At 34.3% G+C, this 27,898-nt stretch overlaps 2 protein-coding genes across 2 annotated transcripts; both read right to left on the bottom strand.

The window, feature by feature from the left end:
- Window positions 1–4,551: 4,551 nt before the first annotated feature.
- On the bottom strand, window positions 4,552–5,373 carry LOC113751722 (ribonuclease S-2-like). The gene is made up of 2 exons (XM_027295837.1): window positions 5,104–5,373; window positions 4,552–5,016 (listed from the first exon to the last, which is right to left on the bottom strand). Exons 1-2 carry the CDS (start codon window positions 5,350–5,352, stop codon window positions 4,564–4,566), a joined length of 702 nt encoding a protein of 233 aa, XP_027151638.1. The 5' UTR covers window positions 5,353–5,373; the 3' UTR covers window positions 4,552–4,563.
- A 3,289-nt stretch (window positions 5,374–8,662) lies between these two features.
- On the bottom strand, window positions 8,663–9,200 carry LOC113760237 (F-box protein CPR1-like). Its single transcript, XM_027302801.1, has 2 exons — window positions 9,195–9,200; window positions 8,663–9,112 (listed from the first exon to the last, which is right to left on the bottom strand). The coding sequence occupies exons 1-2, from the start codon at window positions 9,198–9,200 to the stop codon at window positions 8,663–8,665; spliced, it is 456 nt and encodes a 151-aa protein (XP_027158602.1).
- Between the last annotated feature and the right edge of the window lie 18,698 nt (window positions 9,201–27,898).

The following is a 27,898-nucleotide window of genomic DNA, read 5'->3' as shown; positions in this document are numbered from 1 at the left end:
GAGAATGTGTTTGGTTAAGATCAATGACCCACTATATCCAAAAGAGTTGTGGGTTATCTTCCGGAAAAGAAAATTTTCCAACTATATTATATGAAGATAATGCAGCTTGTACAGCTCAATTGAAAGGAGGATATATTAAAGGAGATAGGACAAAACACATTTCACCAAAATTCTTTTTTACTCATGATTTGCAAAAGAATGGTGAAATTGATGTGCAACAAATTCGATCAGATAATAATCTGGCCGATTTATTTACCAAGGCATTACCAACTGCGACATTTGAAAAATTGGTGAAGAGTATTGGAATGCGACGATTAAAAGATCTCAAATGACGTTTGCATCAGAGGGAGAAATTATTACACAAGAATAGTGTACTCTTTTTCCTTCACTAGGGTTTTTGGTCCCACTGGGTTTTTCCCTAGTAAGGTTTTAACAAGGTATATTCTTTGTGTAATGGACATCCAAGGAGGAGTGTTGTGAAATAACAAAAAATGTGGATGTCCCTTTGTATTCCCAAGGGGATTAATTCATGATTTTATGGCTACATTATGTATAGAAGTTACAATCCATAAATCTATACATATAGTGGAGAAACCGTTTCATAGGTTTCTTCATATTATTGTAGTAGTTGATGTTTAATAGGATTTATGTACATTTAATCTTGTAGTGCCTATATATAGAGGTACATTGAAAACCTTTGGAAGTACTTTTGTATCTTGCTGAAATATAAGGATATCATTATCCCTTTCTCTGATACTTCTTCAATTCCTATTGTAGTATTTCATTTTATTAGTTTTACAACATCTTGATTCAACTTTTGTTTCTTTGGTAATTATTTCATTCGTAATTTATTTTGTCACCTCAACTTGTGTCAAATACTATAGACAAACAGGATATAGCCAACTGGAGTAATGATTTTTTTTTATTTGAAAACAAATATTAACATATTGTCAACTAACAGCCCACAACATCATACAAATGCACAAATAATGGTTGCAAACTAATACACTGGATCTCTAAGGTGGATGACTGACTACTTAGTTCTCGTGTTGTAACCTTCCATTCAAAAGAGGAAAAAAATGCACAAATAGTGGGATGAAAACTCTCATAATTGTTTTTTCATAATCGTGAGACTTAAAATCAAATCTCTTACTCTTGGCACCTCAAATTTTGTAAATTAGCATCAGATTAAGGCTTAATTGGAAGCTTATACAGAAATTAGCTTAAGATACATATGTAGTCTATTCATTTTATAGTGTTTAATTTTGACAAATTCACAATGAAATTGTACTATATTTTGAAATGTTCTAAAATATGTTTCTTGCATTCACTCATCATAGTGAAGCAATAGCTCATAATTGCCTCGTAAAGCAAAAAGATAATTTTAATGAACAAAAAAGAAATAAATTTCAATAATTTGGTGAATGTAAATATATTATTCAGTGTAGAATCTTCTAAGTAACGAATAACAAAAGCAAGTTGAACACGTCAAATTGTACGTCTTCTTGCATATGAAATGAAACTAAAGTACAAAAAAAAAAAAATTAGCATCAAAACTTTGAAACAAGCTCAACAAGTAAAAATATATTCTGCACTTTTTTGCATGAAAGTTATTTTCGTAGTGTTTAAATCTATCGTATTATCTCCTTCTAGAATTTCAATACGAAATTTCTTCAACTTATCTTCAATCACCTATTCCAAAATCCTATACTTCCTATACCAAAAAAAAAAAAAAACAATAAAACCCACAATTATATTCCTCACTATGTGTTGCATTATTGCAAGAGCACTATAGTTTTCACTTACCAATAGACTAACTAATTTATTAATTTTGATATACATGCTTACAAGTTTACAGCAAGAGGAAAATTAAGCTTAATTTCCAACTTTGCAAATTCTTGAAAATTACTGTTAAGTAAGCTTATATTTTAAAATTCTGATTAATTAGGTCACTACCTTAAAAAATATTATGTGTGCCACGTGACAATACGCAAGTATCAATCAAAGGTCATACAGCATTATGGTGCCAATTACCTTAAGACGTATCTCTACTTTTTCCCCAAAACCCATCCAATTAAAGGGCCCTTTAGGCCATAGGTCAAAGTTCATGAAAGAAAAAGAAAAAGTTGTAAAATTTAAGTAATGTTATGAAACAATTTAAAGTGTGGATGTCCCTTGTATTCCCAACAAAATTAATTCATGATTTATGGCTATATTATGTATAGAAGTTACAATCCATAAATCTACTCATATAGTGGAGAAACCGTTTCATAAGTTTCTTCATATTCTTGTAATAGTGGGTGCTTAATAGGATTGATGTTCCTTTAATCTTGTAGTACCTATATATAGAGGTACATTGACACCCCTACAATTAATTTTTTGTTATGAGCCAAATATTTCTCATTTACGAATATTTGGTTGTGCGGTGTATGTCCCAATTGCACTGCCCCAACGTCGTAAATTGGGCCCCCAAAGAAGATTGGGGATATATGTCGGTTATGAATTACCTTCAATTATTAAGTATATGGAACCATTGATAGGTGATTTATTTACTGCGAGATTTGCAGATTGTCATTTTGATGAATCACATTTTCCGATTAGGGGGAGATAAAAATCAACTGAAAAAGGAAATCACTTGGAAAATATCATTGAATTTCCTTGATTCTCGTTGCAAAAAATTGCAAATCAATTACCGGATGCATTTAATGACTCCAGAAGAGTTACTAAATCACATATTCCTGCTGAAAATGCTCCGATTAAAATCGATGTCCCTGAAGGACAAATTACAAGTGCTAATGAGTCTAAAGTTGTGTCAATGTGAAATTGTTTGAAGAATTTTTATAGGGATTTTAGAACATATTTGCAATGCATTTAATTTTAGTTCACATTTTGTTTCATTTGAAAACTTTAAATATAACTATTTAAAACATAAAGGACCATGTTGCTCAAAATTTCAAAAATTATGGACCAAAAATGTAAAATTAAAACTTTTGACTAATCCCAATTTGTTTTTCACCATTAAATATTGTAATATTTAGTTGTTCTAAATTTCCTAAAATTAAAAACTTTGGGCGCTGCATTTGTATTGGTTGAAATATTAGGGTCTAGTTTTGCACATCAACTAAACATTGGGATAAAAAATGTAGTTCTCTCTTATATTTAGGCCAAGTAGATGAATAGAATATCATAAAGAGTTGAGCCTTGATTTTTTTCTCCTTTTTTTTTCTCTTCTCAAAAGAAGCCAATAGTAAACACGGGTTTTATGCTAAATTGTAATTGTTTTAATCTTAAATGTAAAGGCTGAAAAGCAAATTGGTATTTGAGTAATTTATTTTTAGATCAATTATCTTTTATTTTAAAACAAAATCTCTTATATATGTTTGTTGATAAATGAATCGGTATTTTAGTGAATATTTTTATTGATATTTGGATAGATTATCTTTAACATGAAAACTACTTTATATGCAATACCACTTATCGTTTTTAATGGCAAACCGAAGCAACAAAATATAAACAATGGTTACTAATCCCTTCCAAGCTAATTGAGGATTACAAAAACCAAGGGATTCTATCTAAATTTAGCATGCCTAACCAACTTTGTAAATTGAGAGGATTGTACGTTTTACTTGTCTGGATAGAGCTAGTCAGATTTGCCAAAGCATCTGCCACAGAATTTGTTAATCTTAATGTGCGAGTAAAAGTGAAATTTCTTTCCTTGAATCATACTCTTAATTTGGTGGAGAATGGTAATGACCTTCTAGGGAACTATTGTCTTGCCCTATCATTTGTACCAAAATCTTGGAACCTATGTCCACCTCCACCTGATAGTAACCTTGATTGAGGCAAAAGCTGCATACACCATCTAAAAGCGCAAGACATTCAGCCTCCGTATTAGTTTTAACGCTGAAGAAAATTGAAAACCCCAATAATTTATTACCAAAATTGTCGCGTATAATCCCCACTCCTTCCATCTGAAGGTCCTGGATTACCCAAAGAAGATCCATCTACATTCAGCTTTAGAGCGTGAACTATTTATTGTGCATCTTATTTCCAGCACGATCTAAATTGGTTAACAAGAGAGGAACAGTTGATGTGCATAAGTGCTCCATTGAGTTCAATCTGAACGCAGTGTAAACTGACTACATCTCATAGAACTATAAAAGTCTCCCTTTTTTTAACAACTTCTGGGTGCAATTGCTTTGCACACATTGTTTGTCACCCTAAACCTTAAAATTTGTTTCAAGGCATGGTCATATAGATGAATGTCAGAAGAAACTTATACTTAAGCAACGAAAACAAACTAAATTTAATGATTGAATTTAGTTTGATGCTTCAGTTTGAAATGTAAAAGCTGACAAATGAATGAAATCCGACAGCTAGTCAATAATACCATAATAGCTCTCTTGTAATGTTGTAACTTTTACTTGTCTTCATTATCCTTGTTTCACACACTTCATCTCAGAATTCATTTGATTTATTACATGATCTTCCATCACAATAACGATGTTCAATGCCATTTTTTAAATCAGAAGTACTAAAGTGTGGTGGAAATGGTGAGATGATTTATGCAGGGAAATTTATCGTGCCGATGCCACAACTCCCAGTTAGCAGAAATTGTGAAGGACAATCAATAATCGTTGTCATAGTAGCAGTGAAACAAATGCCAATTTCTACCAAGGCTGGAGTTTGACGGGGAGGAGTCACACACATCAAATCTGGCACATGGTTACTGATAGCTCTGTAAATTGTAGAATTTACCGAACTTACGGTAGGATTGCTGCCGGGATATATATTGCCCGTGGCGAGATAGTTCAAAATATTATGTCTTTGACTAAGCTGAATAGTCCTGCTGAAGTATGTAGCTTCGGGATACATGTTTTCCGAGCACGTCCCATGCTTTTTCCATTCATGTTTCCAAAATGATTGAAACCTCGGCTCTTGAAAATTTTGCATAGTTGGCAATGGTTTGGCGAGGTCTGGCCACCGTAAGTTTCTATTGTTCCAATCCTGGAAATTCTGCTTACAAGAATGATAATTACATTAGTGAATCTGTGTAAGTGCATATTTCATGTTCAAGACATAAGAAAGCCCGATAGAAATTACCTGTAGTTGAGTATATGAAGTCTTTGTGCAATTTTGCAAAATTTTGGTGAAGTTGCCCGGCCAAAGATCATGGATTGTGAAAACGGTTGGTAGAGGGATTCTTTGACATCTGCTTGGATTAGCTGGATTAACAGTACAATAGCCTCTCGGCCATTGTTGCACAAAGGTAAGGTACTGAAAGCTTGAGTTGATTGTTAGGGGGCAAAGCATGAGAATCAGAAGGACAAGTTTAAACACTATGCCCATCATCCCAACAACAGTATAGCAATTGGCACATAAAATTTTTGGTTGTGGAGAGTGGAAGATTATACTGAGCCTATTTATAGAACTGCTGATTAAATTTTACTTCCTATGTCCCACTTTGTTAGGTTTATTTTACTTTTTCATTCTTCTAAATTATAATCCACTATTCAATTGAAGAATGTAGTTAACTTATAATTTCTCTAAAATACTTTATTTTTAATGTAAGTTGTTATTGAGTATAACCAAACTTATTTAATGTAAAGCTAATTAGTTATACTCCATTTAATGTAAGGGAATTTTAGAAAGATGATACGCTAGATTTATTCTTCCAACAAAATTAATTAACTTTTCTTAAATTGTGTGGAAGAACAAACCAAACCTATAAAGTTCAAAAGCAGTACTAAATCTATTAATGTTATTGGTCCATAGGGTCATATTATTTGGGAGGGATTTCTATGGCATAAATTGACACGAGAAAGGAAAAAATATGAAAAAGAAAAGCCATTAAACCATATATCAACTATTTGCAAACATGTATTTGATACTCAAGAAATTTTAATGACTAATCTGCCATTCCATAAGACTGGAAAAATTGGAGATAGTTTGATAAACTGATTTCTATTGTTAAGTTGGGAAAGTAAAAGGTGTAATAGCATTAGTATTTTATTTAATTTTAAACAAGCAACATTTTATGGTCAACATGTTTTCTTTTTCTGTGGTCAAGTATACAACATGTGACTTGTTTGATTAATACAAAAAGGGAAAAAATGGTACCATACATGAGCCATGTTGCTCATGTGCTAAGTTGCAATGTTTGCTTTAGCGCCCAAGAACTTATAGGCTAGAGAATCAAACAATTTACAACTCCTGTAAATCATTCATATTCCTGCTGAAGTTTAGGCAATCTATGGCTAAATGTTTGACACAATTAGGACCATTAACCAAATATGAGTAGAATTCATCAATTAATACAATATTTGGCTAAGGTCAAGGGACAAATAATTATAAATTTAGCAACAAATTGCAACCTATCAAAATTCGTTCTCCATAATTTCACAAAAGAAAAAACAAAATCCACACTCCAAAAGGAAACGGCCTGCGTAGTTTTGCCCAAAAAAATGAAAAGAAAAGAAACACATGAGCCTTGGATCGAAAAATAAAAGGCTCCGTGCCTCACATCTGTTTAATGCGAGGTATGAAGTAATTTTCTTTTTTTTTTTTCTTTTGCAGATTGGAAATTCAATGGGGCATTGCATTGGTGGAATTCTACACTTAAAACACCCCTTTTGCAGAAATTTTTTAAAATTCATCATCAACTTGGAAATTTCTCTCATATTCAGTTAAGAAATAGGATGAACAGCGACATGTTTAGTGTTTAATAGCATTGTGTATTTGTATTTCGGTTGGTATTTTCATAAGAACCACTGTCATTTGTAGCAATTTGATATTTTTGTGACTCATGTAAAGTTCAAAAATAGTACTGAATCTGTTGATATTATTGGTCCACAAGGTAATATTATATGGGAGAGATTTCTATGGCATGAATTGATAGGAGAAAGGAAAAAATGAAAAAGAAAAACAATTAAACCATATATCAACTATATGCAGACATGCAATTCATAGTCAAGAAATTTTAATGGCTAATCCGCCATTCCGTAAGACCGGCAAAATTGGTGATAGTTTGATAAATTGGTTTGGGTAAATAGCCAATTTCGTTTATAAACTTTTGTACTAGTGCCAATGTAGTTCCTAAATTTTATTTCTAACTAATTTGATATGTGAATCTATTTTGTGGTTCCAAATAAGGACCTCTGTAGCAATGTTTGCGGCAGACATAGTTCACATGTTGGAAAAGAACTTGGTCCATGGTTTCCAAATCCCCTCGACAGAATCATAAAGAAGCAGAAGTTGAAAGTTTTCACTCTTCGAAAAACTGAAGTCCAGCGAGACTCATACTGCGGACTCCAAATGCTGAAAACCATGGTTAAATATCAGTTATTTTTGAAATTGCAATAACATGCAAAATCCCTTTTTCGTTGTCCACACAATTGACTAAAGTAAGTTAATTTTTTCTTAAGTGTAAGTGAGAGGGTTCTGTTTGAACCTTGAACCCTCTCACTTATACTCCCTTGTTCTCAACCATCCAACTCATTTCTCTATTAAATCAATGGGCCGCTTGGTTTAGGGGTTTTGGTATTTGAAATTACAATAATTTTAATACTGTGCACTTGATCCAATACAATGAGAATTGAAATATTGAAATCATGTCTTAAAATTTGGCCATTCATGATTCCCGACTAAATTGGGAAGAATTGACCAAAATCCTCATTAATGGGCCCTCTATCCATTATTCCATTTCCCTTTTCAATTCCAAAGCAAGAACCAAGCGCCTCCTAAGTTACTTGATTCTCCATTCTGGTTCATTTTGCCAGTTGCAAATTCTGGTTACTAAAGTACTCCAAAGCACATGTAAGGGATAAATATCTCATTCCAATGCTACAACTCCCATCTCTTTCAAAAACGAAAGGGGTCACCGGCAATAAAGACAGAGTAATTGTATCGGGGTTGAATTTTCTAGTATTCGATTACACTTTCTAGGACAAATTACACTTTTACATCCTGTGATTTAGTAATTTTTCACATAACCCCCTATAGTTTCAAAAACTATACTTAATCCCATAATAGTTTGGATTAAAGTGTCAAAGTGACGGAAATGATCATTTGTAATTAAACCTTTAAAAATGTCAAAATTACCCTTATAAATAATACATGACACACTAATCCCGTATGATTTTGTGTTTTACCATATGACTCTTTTATGATTTAATACTTTATCATATAACCCCTTATGATTTTCAAAATATACACATAATCCCCCTTGGTTAATAAATAATTTTCAACTTTACATAAGGGTATTTTTGACATTTTAAGTGACTCCGTTACGAATGATCATTTCGTCACTTTGACACTTTAATTCAAATCATGAGGGGGTTATGTATAACTTTTGAAACTATAAAAGATTATGTAGGAAAACACTAAATCACAGGAGGATAAAGTGTAATTTGTCCAACTTTCTAGGCAACGGGAAGCCTTGGGGAACTCATTCTTCTCCTCTTTAACTTTGATATAACAAGAACAATTAAGGTTCAGAGATCAAACATGCACCAAGTAACAATCTTAAAGTTCAAATTTCTAACATATGATTCAAATGAAAAGACTTATTGTAAAAGTTAAGGCATCAAACCAAAAAAAATACGACCAATATTAAACGCATCTAACGAGCATGATTTTTCCAATTCCCCATTTGATCTCCAGTTCAGTTCATTCGACGACCGCATAGTTCACCGAGAGCAACCAAACTTTCATGATAAATATCAGCTTGCAAGGTGGTTGGAGACCCATGAATGTTGTATTTTGTAAGACTTCCTCGATTATCACCTAGGACAGGACATGAAGCCAACTGTCCATTGCTCATTTCCCAAAGCAGTTTATTACTGTTCCACGAAGATAACGGGCAGTCGATTCCTGAGAGTGGTCCTATGGAAAACTTTTTAACCCAAGACTCCTGCACACCGTACTCCATCATCACCCATATGTCGAAATGCTGATCCGAAATTTGACTCCCTGTAATGTTATACCACATCAAGGCAAGTGAATTGTCCAAGACAATGAGTTTCTGCATACCATATTCTCCTTCAGTGTCTGGTGCTCCATCAGGAAATTGAATTTCTCGAAATTGCTCAGTGCTAAATTCAAAAGAAAGGATCTGGAGGCCAAAAGAATCAGTAATTAATGGTGTGCACCAATGGAAGCATCCATTAAATAAAACAGAGAAGCGTGGGTTATACACCCATTCCGGCAGGGTGACGTCTGGATCGAGTTCTCTCCAAGAATTAGTACTGAGACTGTATATGTCAACTTTGCAGGAATTAAGATCATCATTGTATTCGTCAGGAGTAATTTCTGTAAAAGTGATGATCTTGAAATCGTCACTGATTGCATCAAACCCAAACCCCATTTCACCCAGCTGGCAAAAATACCCTTGTGGGCAACGAAAGGGAGGATCAGGGAGTGTAAGAAACTCTCGAGTTGCAGGATTGCACAAATAAATACCACCCGATTCATTACTTTTAAGACAAATTATGCCATGGCATGTGCCGACCAAAATCATATTGAGGTAAGTTGAGTACGGCACCTCAAAATCAGGGGCCACAACCTGGAGAGATAAAGATTCATCCTTTGAATGGAATGATAAAACAATTTTTCTCTCATCCTTGATGAAGCGCTTCACCAGGATGACACCTTCCTGATCGCCGTTCTTGGCTCGAGTGACATGCAAATGCGTGAAACGGGGGCTTTTGATCAAAGAGCACCAAGATTTGCTAACGCATTTGAATTGGAACAAACATTTCACGGGTAATCTCACCAAGATCTCCATCAGGATGTCCTCCGAAAGAACATCCATTTCTGTGGGTTGTTTGGTCAATAGATTGATAGCAGAGGAGCAGAAAAATAAAAATAAGGTTGCGAAGATAAGGGTTCATCAAGAGGTCTCCTCATTTGCAGCTTTCATCCAGGCTCTCCTTTCTTCAGTGGGATCATTTCCTCGCGAGTAGTGAAAAGATTTATTGAATGGATCGCTACTTGCTCACTTTATGATTAATTGGGAATAGAGTGAATGGCCGGAATGATCGCTCAACTACTCAAAATAGCATCCTTTGGTTATTAAACTTTTTTGTGACCAAAAAGATCATTAAACTCACATAAACATGCTAGTGATAAATCATCTGGTTACAAGGCATTCACTCATGCAGGAATATTTTTTAGGGGCAAAAATGTCCAACAAACTCTTCCTTAAACGAAGGTGGCCTTATGTAGCATGATCGAATGAGTTGGATGACTTTAGTGGTTTTGAATATCATTGTACTTTATAATTTGGTTTCATTGAGAAATCATGATTTTTTTCAATCAGTACTATAATGCATGTCTGATTCGTTGAACCCTCGCCTCCTGACTCTTGAACTCAACTGACTTCTACTACATAACCCATGCATATTAGTTCCAATTTCACTCATATTTTTAACAAAGTCACTGTTAATTTTTGACGTTGAGGTCCTTGTCATTTGCTCTCAAAAATACTTATGACTTGGAGACCATAACCCTATTTATAAATAATATTTCTGTTATTTTTTGAATTCCTATTTCAACCCATCATAAAAATAGAAAATAATCTCCCCACATTAAAGGCATATACCCTACTAGATACATTAAATTTAAACCATGTTTGATCACATTAATTAAATTTAACCTTATTTGACAGTATGCAACACATAATCATTCACATATAAGTTCAACTTTGGATTAAGGATTCAACAATTTCCTACTTGGACTATATGTGTAATCTTATAATTGTACTTTGCAATTAACCGTATGAGCTCAACTCTACTGTCATTACTAAAATGAATTTATAGTCATTCAGTCCAGCAATCACATTAGAGTAGGATCAAAGCGGCCTTTGTTACAATTTCGTAACTCGACCCATCAATGGTCACATATATTGATATAATTGAATGACATGAATCATGATATAGATGTATAGCATGAAAATTTTATGTAATGTGATCATAAAATGTCCATTTTCAACCGGTCCATATTAAATTTTCATGAGATTAAACCATACCAAAGTCAGAGTGTAATAAATCCAAACTTTATTTATGTATAAAATATCCTTAAAACATTAATAACCGAAAATTATTGTAAAAGTATTTAAAATAATAAACTCCCACTAAAACGGTGCATCATTTAATAACATGACACCTATACGAGTAGTATGCTCATGAAACATTTTAAATGACAATTCTTTAATAAACGGATCCACAACCATGGAGTTTGTCCCGATATGCTCTATCGATAACTATCCACTCTGTACTCTTACTTTAACAGCCAAGAACTTGATATCTATATATTTAGATTTTGTCGAGCTCCTGTTGTTATTGGAATATAGAACTGCTGACTTATTATTACAAAATAATTTGAATGACCTTTCAATACTATCCACTATACGTAATCTTGTAACAAAATTTTGCAACAAAATTTCATGGTTGGATGTCTCATAATAAGTCATAAACTCTGCGGCCATAGTAGAAGATATTCTAAGAGACTGTTTAGCACTCTTCTAGGATATGACACTTTCAGCCAACAAGAAGATATATCCTTACATTTCGTTCATAGTATCTTGGCATCCAGTATAATCGGAATCAGTATATCCAATGACCTCGAGTTTATCTGATTTTCAATACGTGAGCATGTAGTCTTTTGTTTTCTGCAAATACCGCAAGACCCGTTTGGTTGTTTTTCCAATAATTTAATCCAAAATTGCTTAAATTTCTACCCAATATCCCGGTAATATACGCAATATCCGAACGCGTACAAATTTGAGCATACATCAAACTCCCCACTGCTAACGCATAAGGAATCTTTTACATCTCTTTTTCCTCAAAACCATTCTTAGGACACCACTAAAGACTAAATTTGTCTCTTTTAACCACAGAGGTGTCACCTGATTTATAATTTTGTATGTCATATCTTTTAAGAACCTTTTCGATATAACCTTTTTGTGATAGTTCCAAAATACCCTGAGAGTGATCCCGATATATTTGTATGCTTAACACAAAAGATGCATCACCAAAATCTTTTATCTCAAAATTCATAGTTAGAAATCTCTTGGTTTCATGTATCATATGAGTCCAATTAGATCTATGCTTTGAGGTAGGATTGATCTTGGAAAAAGTGAGTTTGTTGAGATTACAAAATTTGATTATACATTTGGAAACTGGGGAGATGAGAATGATATTCTGCTAGTAATTATTCTTAGTTTTGAGTCTCAATTTATCGACCAATCTGTCAACTGTTGCTGTATTTACCCAAGCATCATGAAACGAATGGCAATATGGAACTGTAGATCAGAATTGCTTTAAAATTTCAAAGAGGAGAAAATGTTGGACTGAATACTGTGCTGGCGAAAATGTTGGACAAAAGTTGTGCCGGGGCGAAGCCTTGCCAAATTCACAACAACACACTTCAGAGACAAAGAAAAGAAGCTACTGATGATTTAAGAGCCATCTCAATCAAATTCAAGATTCTAGCTGCTTGCACTTCCCTCAACCACTTACAAGATGCACTTCCCTAGCAATTATATAAATATTTTTATTTAGTTTTTTCAATTCTCAAATGTCAATGAGGGAATATATTCACAAGAAAAATAAAAATCTCAGTCAGAAAGAAATGAAAAGGGATGATCGAGTATGTCCATGTTTTGGAAATATTGGACAAGTAGAGTAGGAGAAAAAGAATTGGGAAAATTCGGATATTATGGCGAGAAATTCGAAATAATTGCTAGTGTCTTTAACTGAGAAAATTCAGTAACCTTAATTCATGGCTAACAATTGACGTTCAAATTTTTTGTTAATGACACTCTATGTTTTCCATGTTCTATTTGCTAAAATTATAATGAAATGTCATTAATAATAATTGAAGTGTCAATATATAACATCACTTTTAATTCGATTGGTGAATGAAGACCACCAGGGTTTGCCCCTTCACTTTGCATTCTTCCAAAATTTGAAAGAGTATATACCACTTTTATATTATGCTTTTCCTTTATTAATTATTTCATGCATATTTCCCAGTAGTCATCTTACAAAATTTTTCAGGAGGTACATAGCAAAATTTCTATCAATACTTTCTTTCAATTTTACATATAAAAAATCCATCCTCCGGCCAACAAAGATCATAATCAGAATTTTGCATAAAGACCACACCCTATTTTCTTTTGCTATATTTAAATAATTTTATTAGTGAAAAGCATCAAATAATGGAAAATATTTTTAAAGAATATGCTATATGTGGGGCCCTAGTCATCGTCTCAGTTTCTTAAGTCTTTAGCCGAAGCCTAGCTAGATCTTGGCTTTGCCGAACTATTGCCTGCTAATATTGTGGCTGTCCCGTAAATCTGACGCTTGACATATGCTACATGCCTATAGTAGGCATGTAGAACTCTGCTTTAGAATAATGATAGTAATTAATGTTGATCAACCTCTGTCCTTTATGGATAATAATTAATGTTGATCAATTGATGGATATAATGTGTCCAAATGATATGTCACAATACTTCTGAGATGAAGGGATTTAAAGTACCAAAATAGTGGAATTTGGGAATTCAAATTTATTCACTCCATTTGGATTATTTATTTTCAAAGCTGTTTTTTTTTAATATTTTACGACATCAATGTATACGAAAAACTTTTACTGTTAATATTTTTTGCGGTGTTTTTGGAGAGAATTTTGAAATATATTTTGGAATGCTTTTTAAATTTAAAATATTTTTTAAAGTACTTTTTAAAAATTAACACTACCACTCACAAATACCCCCACCCCCAGCCATCACACCTATCATCCTCTCCCTCCTTCTTTTCCCTCCCCCTCTCTCTTCCCTTTCCTCCTCCCTCTTCCTTCTCCCAGATATTCCTACTCCCCTCTTCCTCCTCCCCTCCCTTCCCCTCCTACTCGATCTAGCCCATCCCCTCCTCTCTTTCCCCGATCTAGAACTCTGCTTCAAGATAATGATAGTAATTAATGTTGATCAACCTTTGTCCTTTATGGATAGTAATTAATGTTGATCAATTGACAGACATAAGGTGTTCAAATGACATGTCACAATATTTTTTGAGATGAAGGGATTTAAAGTACCAAAATAGCGGAATCTGGGATTTCAAATTTATTCACTCTGTTTGGATTAGCTATTTTTACAGGTGTTTTTTTCAATATTTTACTATAGCAGTGTATATGAAAAACTTTTATTGTCGATGTTTTTTGTGGTGCTTTGGAGGGGTTTTTTAAATATATTTTGGAATAGTTTTTAAAGTTTAAAATTTTTTATAGTACTTTTTAAAAATTAACACTACCACTCACAAATACCCCCACCCCCACCCCCAACCACCACACCCATCACCCTCCCCCTCCTTCTTTTTCCTCCTCCTCCCTCTTCCCCTTCCTCCTCCTCCCGTTTCCTTCTCCCAGATATTCCTCCGTCCCTCTTCTTCCTCCCCTCCCTTTCCCTGCCACTAGATTATTATTTTTTGCTACGTAACACAAAGATTTTGTACCAAATTTGGACTATTAGTTTTAAAATGATATTAAGGTAGAGAAAATCATATATACTCATGGCCACTAGATACCAAAGAATGAAAGGGAAAATGATTGAAAAAATCTTCTCATTTGTCAGAATTGTTGCATTCAAAAGGCACTAAAATCTTCTGTGCCTTCAATTTCTCAAGTTCTGGTATTAAATAAGTGCATCCTTAATACAATGTCATCCTCCTAATGTTCCACATGGCCATTTGATCTTTCTTTTCAAATTCAACCCAAACCCTTCCAATTAAACTACCCTGCAGGCCACATATCTAAGTTCATGATAGAAAATGTTGTAATTTGAAGGTAAGACATAACATTTCGATTAGGGCCTTTTCTAACATCTCAGAATTTCTAGAGAAATCGGGAAAAATGAAAAAGGAAAAAAAAAGGATCACAAAGATTGTGCATCTGCAAAGAAAATATTCAATTAAGTAGTTCAAAAAAAATTAAAAAGAGGCGAGTTTAACCAACCTGAATAGATTTTAGGTGCAAAAACAAGAAATGCAGGATTGTGAAGTCCTCAAAAGTAATCCTAAATCCATTTTTATAGATTAATGTAGTAAGGGAAGTATATGATTTTGTACAAAGGAGAAGGAGCTACAGAGCAAGAGAGGGTCAGTTTTCTTCTGGTGTGATAAAATATTATCAGTTGTCAATGGGACTACAGGTGCAAAGACTACAGGTGTTCCTTATGGCATCCTGAAAAATGTTTTTTTCAATTTTTCTATATTCACTTTTTTGTGAAAATAAATACAAGTTCTATTTTTCTCTCTTTTCTTCAAATAAATAAATAGCTACACTTAGCTTGTTAGGCCCCATCGAGTGCAACAATTCCAAGAATAATCTCACACAAAATTTTTGTGCTACTATCAATTAACTTCTCCTTTTCTTGTCTAACTAAGTGGCTTTGTCTAGGCATTTAGGGCAGAACATTTAACATGCTCCTCGTTAACAAAGTTTGGATTTTAAAACAAAAAAAGGTATTATTCTAAGCTAAAAATGTAATGTTTAATTCCCTCTAGTTTCTCTTCCTCCTGTAACAAAGTTAGCCCCCCATTACAATTCGGTTAAGAATAACATAATTACCCTACTACATATACTCACTTTTTCTGCACTTGTCTTATTATTTTTACAAAGTATATAGTCACTATCTTTTTTTTTTGTTTAAATTTGGTAGAGAGTTGGAGGTCTGCATTTAAATTTATAATTTAAATCGCTAAAGAAGAAACTTTTAATTACTGAATATTGGTATATGGCTTGGGTAGACCATTATATTGAAGGGTATACGCCATGTTGTGATAGATATGCAATGTACCACCCACGCCCAAAAAGACACTAATGATATCAAGAATTTCATTACTTGATATAAGTTTGATTGAATTAGAATAATTATAGAAAATTCAAGTTACTCAAATTTGGCTCAAATTTGACTCCATAAAAAGTTCATTTGTAATTGAAACAACTCAAGTTTAATCACAATTTGGAACTTGTTTAGATAAACAAACAAGTTTGACTATTAATGTGTTAGATTTTATTGGATGGAACATGTATACTATATGGTATGTTATGTAATGCACTAATATTAACAACTTATCAACAAATAGTTGAATAAAAATGGTGGGCTATCCAAATATCATATAAGAAATGGCTCATTATGATACTCAGTGACTTTTAATTGATTCTTATACATTATCATGTGATCCATATAATGCAACTAATAGTTTTTTATTTAACTTGATTATATTCATTTACACTTTGTAACTTTTATTGTATCTACCTTGCTAATTCTAAGACTACTCCATTTCCAAAATTATCTACCAATACTTCGTATTGTATACTTGTGGTACCTAACAACAAATACATTTGAACAAAAAAACAAAAAGAAAAAAAAGAAAGAGTGTTAAGCCAAGAGTAGCACCAAGTGTCATTCGGTTCCCGCCCTTTCTTGGCACTTGGACCTTTGACAAACTGACACAGGAAAACTGCACCTCATTTTTTCAGTGGATCAGTCTATGCAATGGGGCTTAGGCTTTACTTTCCAGGACTTCACACAATCCGGGCTTTCTTGTTTTCGCTCTCACATTCTAGCATTCTAATCAGGTTTGATTAAACTCGCCTCTTTTACCAATTTTTTTGGTTATTTATTTGTTGGATAAGTACTTGTTTTTCAGCAGGTGTACAATTCTTGTGGTGGGTTTTGTTTTCTCTCGTTTTCTTTATCGTGTGCTTATTCTTGATTGTTATGCCCTGATTTCTCAGATATTAGGAAAAGCCCTGGTAAAATTGCTGTGCCTTACTTAAATTTTACAACTGTTTCTTTCATGAACTTTGACCTATAGCCTAAAGGGCCCTTTAATTGGAAGGATTTTGGGGAAAAACCTGAGATTTTTTTATAAAAAAAAGTGTCAAATTGGCTGTTGGAAAATTTCCACAGGCTAAGGTTTTCAGAGTTTTAGAAATTTGAAGGAGATAAGATTTTAGTGCTTTTAGAATGTTATATTTTTGATTGATCAGATTCATTTATTTCATTTCTTAGGTAATCAATGGTAGTTAGTAACACCATTAGTTTCTAGTTCGTTGGTGAATGAGTTTACTGATGAATCATTATCTATACACCGTTATGCTTCGTTGCCCAAGTCTATGGTTTACAATGTTGTCGTTTAATCTGTTCTTTAGACACGAATTTTATCACAGGAGCTGTAAAAAATTCAATATTTTTGAAATTCAGGACTCCTTTGGATTAAGTTCTTAAGGGTCAAAATCGTGCAATCCTTTGCACTGAAAATCAGTATCTTTCGGGGATCCGAATATCATGTTCAAAGTTTTTCTATGTGAAGATTTGATACTAAATCTTGTGTTAGCAATGGCAGTAAAACTGAAAATCCCAGCATTCCACTGTTCTGATATTTCAAATCCCTTCTTTTCAGAAATCTTGAGTCTTTATTTGCGGTCAAAAGTATTTTTATTTTTTATGTCCCATAGGGAACAGAGGTTGGAGCATTCTTTTTCACTTTGACTTTGTTCAGTAGCCTTAGAATTTGAGAGTTACTTTGAAGCCATTCTGAGATTTATGTTACTTGATTAGCTTTGTATGGAGAGGGCTTCTTGTGTTTGAATGGCTTTTTGAGTGCCAGATCAGTCTATGCTTATTATGATTGCAGCAATTTAGTCTGTTTCTTTGAGTATTAGAGTTTTTGTTATTTGGGGTGTATAGATGCAAGTTACCATGGATGTTGTCAATGGCTGACTCCTTTGGCAGTTACGAAGTAACTACATCACCTGTGCTGAATTTATTTTATTTGTTTTATGAATTAGTTGTTCTTTTCAGGGTCAGTATTTAGGTTCAACAAAGTTAAAGTGCCTTAAGCTCCTAGTCTGTGTAATGAAGACCAGGTTTGGGGAGTGACGAGGAATTCAAGAAGTAAAAGTTGATAAGGGAACAGATAAAGGAAGATGCCAACAGGGAAATGAAGAAGCTGAAATGCCAAATGTCACCGGAGAGGAACAGTTTTTAATGTTACAAAGGAGCAGAAAAAGAGAAAGCGCAGTGCAGATGTTGAAATTGCTATCGCATCTCCTATTGACAAATGTTCATCCAGACTTCGCCCAAGGAAGGAGGTACCTTCATTCCAGATGGTGGATTTGAATGAGAACGACATTGAAAGGATTGTGGGGATGAGAATAAAGGTTTACTGGCCAGACTTGAAAAAATGGTTTGCAGGAAGAATTAAATCGTTCAATGGGGAGAAGATGCTTCATACTGTAAACTATGATGATGGTGACGTAGAACAGTTGGAATTGAAGAAAGAGAAATTTGAACTTGAGGTCAAGCCTAAAGATGGTTTTTCACATAAAAGCATAACTTCACTCCAGAAAAAGAAAGAAGGATCTCAGTGGTCATGTGGTTGGGAAAACAAGTTTTAGCCAGGAGCATGTTAAGGCCAAGGACAATACAAATATGGAAGGAGAACACAATCAGGATCCCGCTGGAGATGTGGTTGCCAATGTGAGTTTTAGCCAGGAGTATGCTAGGGTCAAGGATGAAGCAGAGATAGGAGGAGAAAGCAAGAAGGATCTCAGTGGTGATGTGGTTGCTAACAGGATTTATAACCAGAAGTATGATAAGGTGCCAGGAGTATGCTAAGGTCAAGGATGAAGCAGATATAGGAGGAGAAAGAAAGAAGGATCTGAATGGCAATGTGGTTTCCAACACAAGTTTTAGCCAGGAATATGATAAGGTCAAGCATAATTCAAAGATAGAAGGAGAGGGTCCTAAAACTGCAGTGTCAAAGGAAGATGTGGAATCTAATCGAAGGGAACAACCTGCTGATAACAAGAGTGAGATAGATGAGAATCAGGTAGGTTCTGCAAGGCAAAATGCCAGGTACACTGATGTAGATGGAAGCAGAAAGCGTTGTGTCGTCAGGAGCAGACAAAAGTGACCACTAGATTATTGCTGAAATTAACTGAAAGAGGTTGAACACCATTTCTAGCAAGTAAGCCTGCTCTAGAAAATCATGCCTTTACTCTTAAAGGATGCCCTTCCATGGTGGTTCTCATCCTACTCCTTTCATTGCTTTATATTCATGCATTCAGGAAGTAATTTTACATGTAACAATTATGCACATAAAGCTTGTCCATTGATATCTAAAAGTAGCTGGGTACTGTTTGGGTTTTTGTCTATGTCCTGCCCCAGTGATGCTCAATTAATACTGATGACGAATTTTTAATTGTCATAAAATGTGTCTGTGTTTTGACTTAGACTTTTTGTTTTGCATTTCCTATGGTATGAAAGAGAAATGTCCATCCTTTCTCTAATAATAGATAGGAATTGAATTGTGCTATGCTTGAGATGGGTAAAAACTGCTAAATGAGAAAACTTACCGGGAGAGTGAAAGCTGAAACATTAGGTCACCACCATCCTTATGCATCACTTTCGCCAACCTAAGATGTGTCCTTGTCCTAGCAGACTTGAGTTTTTGAAATATCGACCGGAATAGAGAGCAATTAACATGGTTTCCTCTTCCTACAACCCACTATTTCAGATGAAAGAAAGGCTAAATAATTAAATTATAATTATTCCTGCCATCAGAATAGATGTAATCACCTGTGATTTTGTCGAAAGGCTGTAGCATTTGTGCTTTGTACTGCCTTAAACTGAATCTAGAAACTGAATCTTGGTTGTCTGAATCTAGGATTGCTCAGACAGCTATTGGATCCTTCATCCTTATGAAGTGTCTATAGCTGACTGTCTGTTTCACCCATTACCATTGCTAGGTTGATCAGCAAGACACAATGGTATATTTATGTGCACCAACAAGAGATTTGATTAGTTTGATTTGTATGGTTCTGTAATTTTAAGTGAAAATTTCACATGGAAATAGTATCTAAAGATTGCTGAAGGGCCAGAGCAAAGTGAAAGATTTGGGGCAAGGTTTTGTCAACAAATAAGAAGAGTGAACTGACAAGCTTAATATAGAAATTAAAAAGAGAAATGGAAATGCAAAACGTCATCGGATGTTGATGCTTCTCTCTGGATCCTTTTGCTGTCATGAGTCATTGACAGCTATAAGAGCTGAAGTCATCAACCAACTAAGGCTACGACTTCCAAAAAGAGAATTTGCATTGTGTTTCCAATCTGCGCAGAAAAGGAATCAAGGATATTAATGTAACCAATTCTGGAAAATGCTAGAGCAATTCATGAAGTTATAATAAACACTTGTCTATACACAAGTAGAGATACAATTTGTAAAGCCAAAATTGAAAAAAAAAAAAGAATAAAGTTGGTCAAGGCTAGCGCACACAACATATTACAATGAAGCATGTTATGGATTCAATGAAATTGTTCCCTATTTGTGGAACTATCCACTCAATAACACAGTACAGCTTGTCTATCTGGATCAAAGGTTGTACGGGTGCGAAATAAGAACAACCCTTTATAATATCTGTTCTCAAGATGTCTGTTTCTTCATAAAGAACTTCCATGATACAAATTTGGAAACTGCCAAGAGAATTACGTTTGTCTAAGGATAGCAAGCCTGTAGTTTTCATGTAAAATATCAAGTTGACGGTACAAAATGGAATTTGGGTGGCCAAGATCAAGCAGTTCTGACAAAGAAAACTAGTGAAATAAAAGCTGCATCATGACCCATTTACCTAACGAAATGCAGGAACTATATTAGCTTGCCTGATTCCTCGTCAGAAATGAACATGTAATCTGAACGATGTCAGTTGAACATCACTTGCTATTTGTCTTTACCTGTGCCACCCCCTCTCCCTGTGTTTTTCCTCCCCCTTCTTAATTATGCCATTTCTTTTTTCTTGGTTGAGATGGAGGAATAAGACCAGTATTTGCATCTTCAAGGTCCCTACTCTTAATAGACACCAAAACTGTTCTGACTTGTGATTCTTAACATAGTTTTCATAAATGTTTTCAACAATTTGTGTTCCTATAGCTGCATTAAATAGAATTTATTTGGTAATCTGATAGAGCCCACGAACAACTATGGTTTAGAACTTAGGTTGCAGGACCCAATGTACTCCCCAGTGGCTTCAAATCTATCAGGAAATCTTTGAAGTATCTTGTGAGGAAAGAAAAGAAAAGGATTGTCATTGTAAATTTTACTGGTCCACTGATACAAAGTCATCTATGGTGTGATAAATAATCAAGACTACTTTTGACATCTTTGTTGATTTTATGGGGATTCCGCTGCATTATTTTTAATTCTCTGTTTCGCTCATTTTATGGTGATTCCACTGCATTTTTTAATTTTCTGTTTGCAGTAGAATATCTCACATGACATCCTGTACATGACTTTTTACTTCTGGTCCCTACAGAATTCCATCCACCAGAATCCTGAATGTTGGAAGGTTGATATCCGACCTAGTCCAGTCCCTTTGCTTTTAGGATACTTTTGTGTGGAAACCAGATGAAGTACATAGTTATATCATTTTGAAAGAAACCAGAATTCCGCACTTAACCTGTTTATGTTGTGAATCTCCTTTGAAGTATGAACTATATAGCCATATTATGTGTACATTTTTCTGTCAAGTTCCTACTTGTGCTGATCTCTTGCATGTATCTGATACATTTAGTTCCATGGTATACATAGAAGGCCAACATAACTAAACTGCATTATATAATTGGAGGGCAGTGAAACTTTTGGTTGATATATAGAAATGCCTGAACAAAGCTCTAAATTGTCTGTAAGAAATGTGCTTCTTCTACACCTCCCATTTTATCAGCAGCAGAAAGAAATCATCGTAACTATTTGAGGAGAGGATATGGTTGTCACGGTTGTAAAGAGATTTGGACTTTTAACTACTTCAGGCCCAATTATCAAATACCAAGTTGTTTTAATATGTATGGGCCTCTATTACAAAAAAAAAACCAAACATAAAAATTAAGTTTGGCCTTGGACCCAATTATCAAATACCAAGCTGCTCTAACATGTATTGTCTTCTATTACCCCCAAAAAAAAAAAAAAAACCCAAAAAAAGGAAATACCAAACCTGGATGTCTAAAATGGGCAGTAGAAAAGTTATTATTTCATTCGTAGCAGTAAAAGAGTGGATGAATGGCAATTATTTCATTCGTATAATAGCATTTTCATAATCGTGAGACTTAAAATAAAGATCTCCTACTCTTGACACCTCAAATTTTGTAAATTAGCCTCACATTAAGACCTAATTGGAAGCTTATATAGAAATTAGCTTAAGATACATATGCAGTCTGCTCATTTGTATAGTGTTTAATTTTGACAAATGCACAATGAAATTGTACTATATTTTGAAATGTTTTAAAATATATTTCTTACATTCACTCGTCATAGTGAAGCAATAACTCATAATTGCCTCCTTGTAAAGCAAAAAGACAATTTTAATGAACGAAAAAAATAAATTTCAATAATTTGGTGAACGTAAATGTATTATTCAGTATAGAATCTTCTAAATAACGAATAACAAAAGCAAGCTGAACACGTCAAATTGTACATCTTCTTGCATATGAAATGAAACTCAAGTACAAAAAAAAAAAAAAAAAGCATCAATACTTTGAAACAAGCTCAACAAGTAAAAATATTATTTGCACTTTTTACGTGGAAGTTATTTTCTTAGTATTTAAATCAATCGTATTATCTCCTTCTAGAATTTCAATGCGAAATTTCTTTAGCTTTTCTTCAATCACCTATTCCAAAATCCTATACTTCCTATACCAAAAAGAAAAAACCCACAATTATATTCCTCACTATGTGTTGCATTATTGCAAGAGCATAGTTTTCACTTAACAATAGACTAACTAATTTATTAATTTTGATATACATGCTTACAAGTTTACAACAAGAGGAAAATTAAGCCTAATTTCCAACTTTGTAAATTCGTGAAAATTACCATTAAGTAAACTTAAATTTTAAAATTCAGATCAATGAGATCACTACCTCAAAAAAAAAAAAATTTATGTGCACCATGTGTTCCATGTAACAATAACGAGTATCAATCAAAATAAAGCATTATGGTGATCCGTTCTAATATGCCAATTACCAATTATAGTGATCGGTATTAATACACCAAGGACTGCGTGTAATTCATCCAATACCTTCTCTTACTATTATTATCCCTTTAATTATAATTTTATTTGCCATTTTCTCATTTAATTTTTTCCCTTTCCTTTTTTTTTCTCTATTATCTCTTTGCATTTGAAAAATGAGAACCCTTGCTAAAGTAGATAACTTTGGCAATAAAATAGTAATAGACTATATTAAATTTAATCTTCTATAAACCCACCGCTACTCTTCTCAGAATTGGCCTTAGGTGACCATTTTGCGGAGTGGAAGTTACAGTTTCCCCGAAACTTTCTACCATCTTCTGCAAAGATTAGGAAGCCACCTTCTGCAATCCTCGATGCCTACTGTAATCTTGTCAATCCTTTCTTCCGATTTTTTTCCAACAAAAGGTCAGCCTTTTTTGTAAAAGTCCCATCTAATTTTTTCCCATCAGATTTGTACTGTAATCTTGTCTTTGGTTGATGATTGAATGCATTGTAGTGTCAATGTGATGTGGAAAATGGATCCACTGGGAAGTTCTAAAGGGTTTTCAGAAGCCTCGTGATTGGAGTTGGATGCAGTATAATAGATTTAAAGGTAGGACTTTGTAGAAGTTCAACTAAGGGATGCCATACTATAGATGCATGCCATTCATTTTTTGGTGATCATACTAAACAAAAATCGTATAGAAAATAATCAACACTTCATACTATTTCATTCTTTCACATGCAGGCCCGATCCTTACATGAATTTCTTTGTGAGCTTGATTTGTAACTTTTATTTTCAGTGTTGGAATTATTAGGTAGATTCCGATTGTGCACCTTTCCTGTACTGTTTTATGGTTTGTGCATTTAGGTGGTTTATTAATTGATTCTGCAGATAAACTCTTTTTTTTCAGCCTTTGGTTTTGGAGGGATCTTAGTAATTTGGTATCATTCGGGCTGCTGCTGACTGCTTCTGTTGGAGCAATTTTTAACGGTTCAGAAATTCTGCAGAAGAGAAAACGATATGGAAGATTTGGTAAATGAGGTGGGAGTAGGGGCTAGAGGAGAAGCGATAGGGCAAGCGGCTAATCAATCTGACGATCCCTTCATATGCTTACCAGATGAGTTGATAATCTCCATGATTTTGGACAAAATCAGGGAAGCCAAATCCCTCTGCAGATGCTCTTTAGTCTCAAAACGTTTTTCTTCACTTGTTTATCAAACTAAAAATGTTTCTGTCAAAATCCCTCTTCAAATTCAACAAAAAATTACCACAAAAAAGGCTGAACCAGAACTTTTTATTCTCCCAGGAAAGCCACTCCATTCTGTTACCGTTCCACTTGGCTTCTTTCCCATCTTTGACAAGTTTCCGATGTCCTTTGAGTCCGAGTCCTCTTGCACTGGCATGGAATTGTTGTCCGATCTCACTTCCAAATTTCTTGGCAAATTCACCTCCTTAGAATCGCTTTATGTGGAATTCAACTGTCTTGAATTGGATGATCGGCCCAGCCTCAATTGTCTTGAGAAAGAACCTCTAGTGAAGTGGAAGATTGACATGAAATCATCCAGCCTAATATTTCTCATTTGCCCCAGACGATATATTGAGGATACTTCAATAAATGTTTATGCTCGAGAAGTAAGGTTATCTGGAGACATATTTGAATTTATTATGGCTATCGGTTGCAGCATATTTTCACTAATGGAAACCTTCTTTTGTTTCTTACCAAAATCCCTTGTCCGTGTTGTTATCACTGATTCCAAGAAGTGGGGGAAGCTGGATCTTGCAAAACGTGATCTTGTTCTAATGTGGAATCGACATCTTGGAATTGTAATGGATGATAGCAAATCATACACCTTCTCGAACACCCCTGTGCTTGATGTTGACGCAGTGAAGTTAAACTCTCTTGTGGATAAGAGGACTTTTTTCTTGGGCAAAAAAAATTGTATGAATGGTTTTACTGGTTATGAAGGAGCTGATTACTTGGTAGTAAAAGATGCTTTTGAAGGTAAAGAAGAGGCTTTGGTTGAAGCTGTGGTGGAAATGTTCAAGGAGATTAGATGCATTAGTCTCCGAGGAAATTGATCCATTACTGATTTTGGAGCAAACTGATGGTGGGATTAACTAAAAACTTAGATTTTTTTGTCTTCATGTTAATATGTTCTATTACCATACAGTTGGATTTGTTGCTCTTAAGTTTATTTCTGAAAGTGCAGTAATTGGTGATTCTAGAAACAAAGGAAGGTTGTTTTGGGAGAAAGAATGCTTGTTGTGATTGAAGCTTCTGTGATGTCCGGCTGTATGATGAAGGGGTAAGTAACCGATTCTTGCATTGATAATGCTGAGAACGGTGTTGAATTGATTCGAAATGCTATGCTTTTGATCAAAGGGGAAGAGATTATATTTCTCCTGAAGATGGTAGGCCTGTCTCTTCTATATTACAAACATGGTAGCATAATAGTTTGATGATGGTAGGCTTAATGCTCTAGTGACTCACTCATAGTTTGATTTTGAGATTCTTGAGTGATTCATCTATAGTCATGTAAGTCTATTACAAGTTAAAAATCTCTCTCTCTCTCTCTCTCCCCCTAGATACAAGAATGTGTACTCTTCCTGCGTAATCTGTACCATTTTGAATTCCATTACATCTGTGCTTTGAGGTTGGCCTAATCTTGGAAAAGTCATGTTATTGAGTGATACAGCTGTGACTGACTGACTGTTCGCTGTGGTTGGATTGTAATTGTGCTCGGCGAAGCCTTACGTGCGTTCCCATTCAAATAAGTGAAGTTCATAGAAACAGAAAAGAGGCTACTGATGAATTGAGAGCCAAATTTTACAGCTTCGGTTTTTCTGAAATAGTGACAACTCCCCAAACATCAATGAAACCAAAATGCTTCAACCTGGGTTTTTCAGCCCTTCTCTTTTTATTTTTGGGGAACCCTTACCTTTCATCTGAATTTCAAAATATGTGTTCATCCCAAGTAGTTTGACTTTGAGCACTCTTGAATGATAAAACTATGGTAGTGTCAGTGTGTTATCACTTAAAAAGTGTTTGCTTCTTAGTTACTTTCTCTAACTCTGAAGCCGTAAGAATGTGGTATGCATTGCTCGCTGCCCAACCTGTATCATTATGATGAGTCCAATTAGATCTGTGCTTTGAGGTAGGATTGATCTTGGAAGAAGTGAGCTTGTTGAGATTACAAAATTTGATTATACATTTGGAAACTGGGGAGATGTTAATGATATTCTGCTATGCTGCCAGCAATTATTCTTACTTTTGATCCTCAATATGGAACTGTAGATTAGAATTCTACAACTATCAGACCTCCAAATCTGCAATTTTTTGGTAAACTATGGCAAAAGTTTTAATGTTGAAATTGCTGGAGACGTCAGAGCATGAATTGCTTTAAAAATTCAAGGGTAAATTACATTTTACCCTCTTGTGGTTTACCCTTTTTTTACATAACCCCCTATGGTTTCAAAAGCTATACATAACCCCTCATGGTTTGGATTAAAGTGTCAAAGTAACGGAAATAGTCACTCGTAACGAAACTTCTAAAAATGTCGAAATTACCCTTATAAATACATAACACATTGACCCGTATGATTTTTATATTTTACCATTTAATCTCCTTATGGTTTAATATTTTACCATATAACCCCTTATGATTTTTAAAATATACACATAACCCCCCTTGGTTAATACATAAATTTCAACTTTACATAAGGGTATTTTTGACATTTTAAGTGACGCCGTTATTTCAACTTTTGACATTTTTGACATAAATTTCAACTTTTGGTTAATACATGAATGATCATTCCCGTCACTTTGACACTTTAATCCAAACCATAAGGGGGTTATGTGAAAAATGCTAAATCACAGGGGGTAAAGTGAAATTTGCCCAAAATTCAAAGAGGAGAGTCGACACACATGTTCTGACTGACTACTGTGCTGGCGAACATGTTGGACAAAAGTTGTGCCGGGGCGAAGCCTTGCCAAATTCACAAGAACGCACTTCGGAGACGAAGAAAAGAAGCTACTGCTGATGATTTAAGAGCCATCTCAATCAAATTCAAGATTCTGGCTGCTTTGCACTTCCCTCGACGATTTACAAGACGCACTTCCCCAGCAGTTATATAAATATTTTTATTTAGTTTTTTCAATTCTCAAATGTCAATGAGAGAATATATTCACAAGAAAAATAAAAATCTCAGTTAGAAAGAAATGAAAAGGGATGGTCGAGTAAGTCCATGTTTTGGAAATATTGGACGAGTAGAGCAGGAGAAAAAGAATTGGGAAAATTCGGATATTATGGCGAGAAATTCAAATTAATTGCTAGTGTCTTTAACTGAGAAAATTCAGTAACCTTAATTCATGGCTAACAATTGACGTTCCATTTTTTTTTTGTTAATGACACTCTATGTTTTCCATGTTCTATTGCTAAAGTTATAATGAAATGTCATTAATATGTATTGAAGTGTCAGTATACAACATCGCTCTTAATTCAGTTGGTGAATGAAGACCACCAGGCCCAGGGTTTGCCCCTTAACATTGCATTCTTCCACATTTTGAAGGAGTGTATGCCACTTTTATATTAGGGTAAATTACATTTTACCCCCCTGTGGTTTACCCCTTTTTTTACATAACCCCCTGTGGTTTCAAAAGCTATACATAACCCCCTCATGATTTGGATTAAAGTGTCAAAGTGACGGAAATAGTCACTCGTAACGGCGTCACCTAAAATGTCAAAATTACCCTTATAAATACATGACATATTAATCCCGTATGATTTTTTAAAATCATACGGGATTAATATGTCGTGTATTTATAAGGTTTA

Source organism: Coffea eugenioides, chromosome 1 (genome assembly GCF_003713205.1).
Source record: "Coffea eugenioides isolate CCC68of chromosome 1, Ceug_1.0, whole genome shotgun sequence".
NCBI lineage: Eukaryota > Viridiplantae > Streptophyta > Magnoliopsida > Gentianales > Rubiaceae > Coffea > Coffea eugenioides.
This window is presented reverse-complemented; position numbering and strand designations above follow the sequence as displayed.

Excerpts from the sequence above, each read along its gene's own strand:
- LOC113751722 (XM_027295837.1), bottom strand. The coding sequence starts at position 5,352 with ATGATGGGCATAGTGTTTAAACTTGTCCTTCTGATTCTCATGCTTTGC. Across the intron at positions 5,017-5,103 it reads CTTCATATACTCAACTACAG|AATTTCCAGGATTGGAACAA; the intron begins GTAATTTCTATC and ends TCTTGTAAGCAG.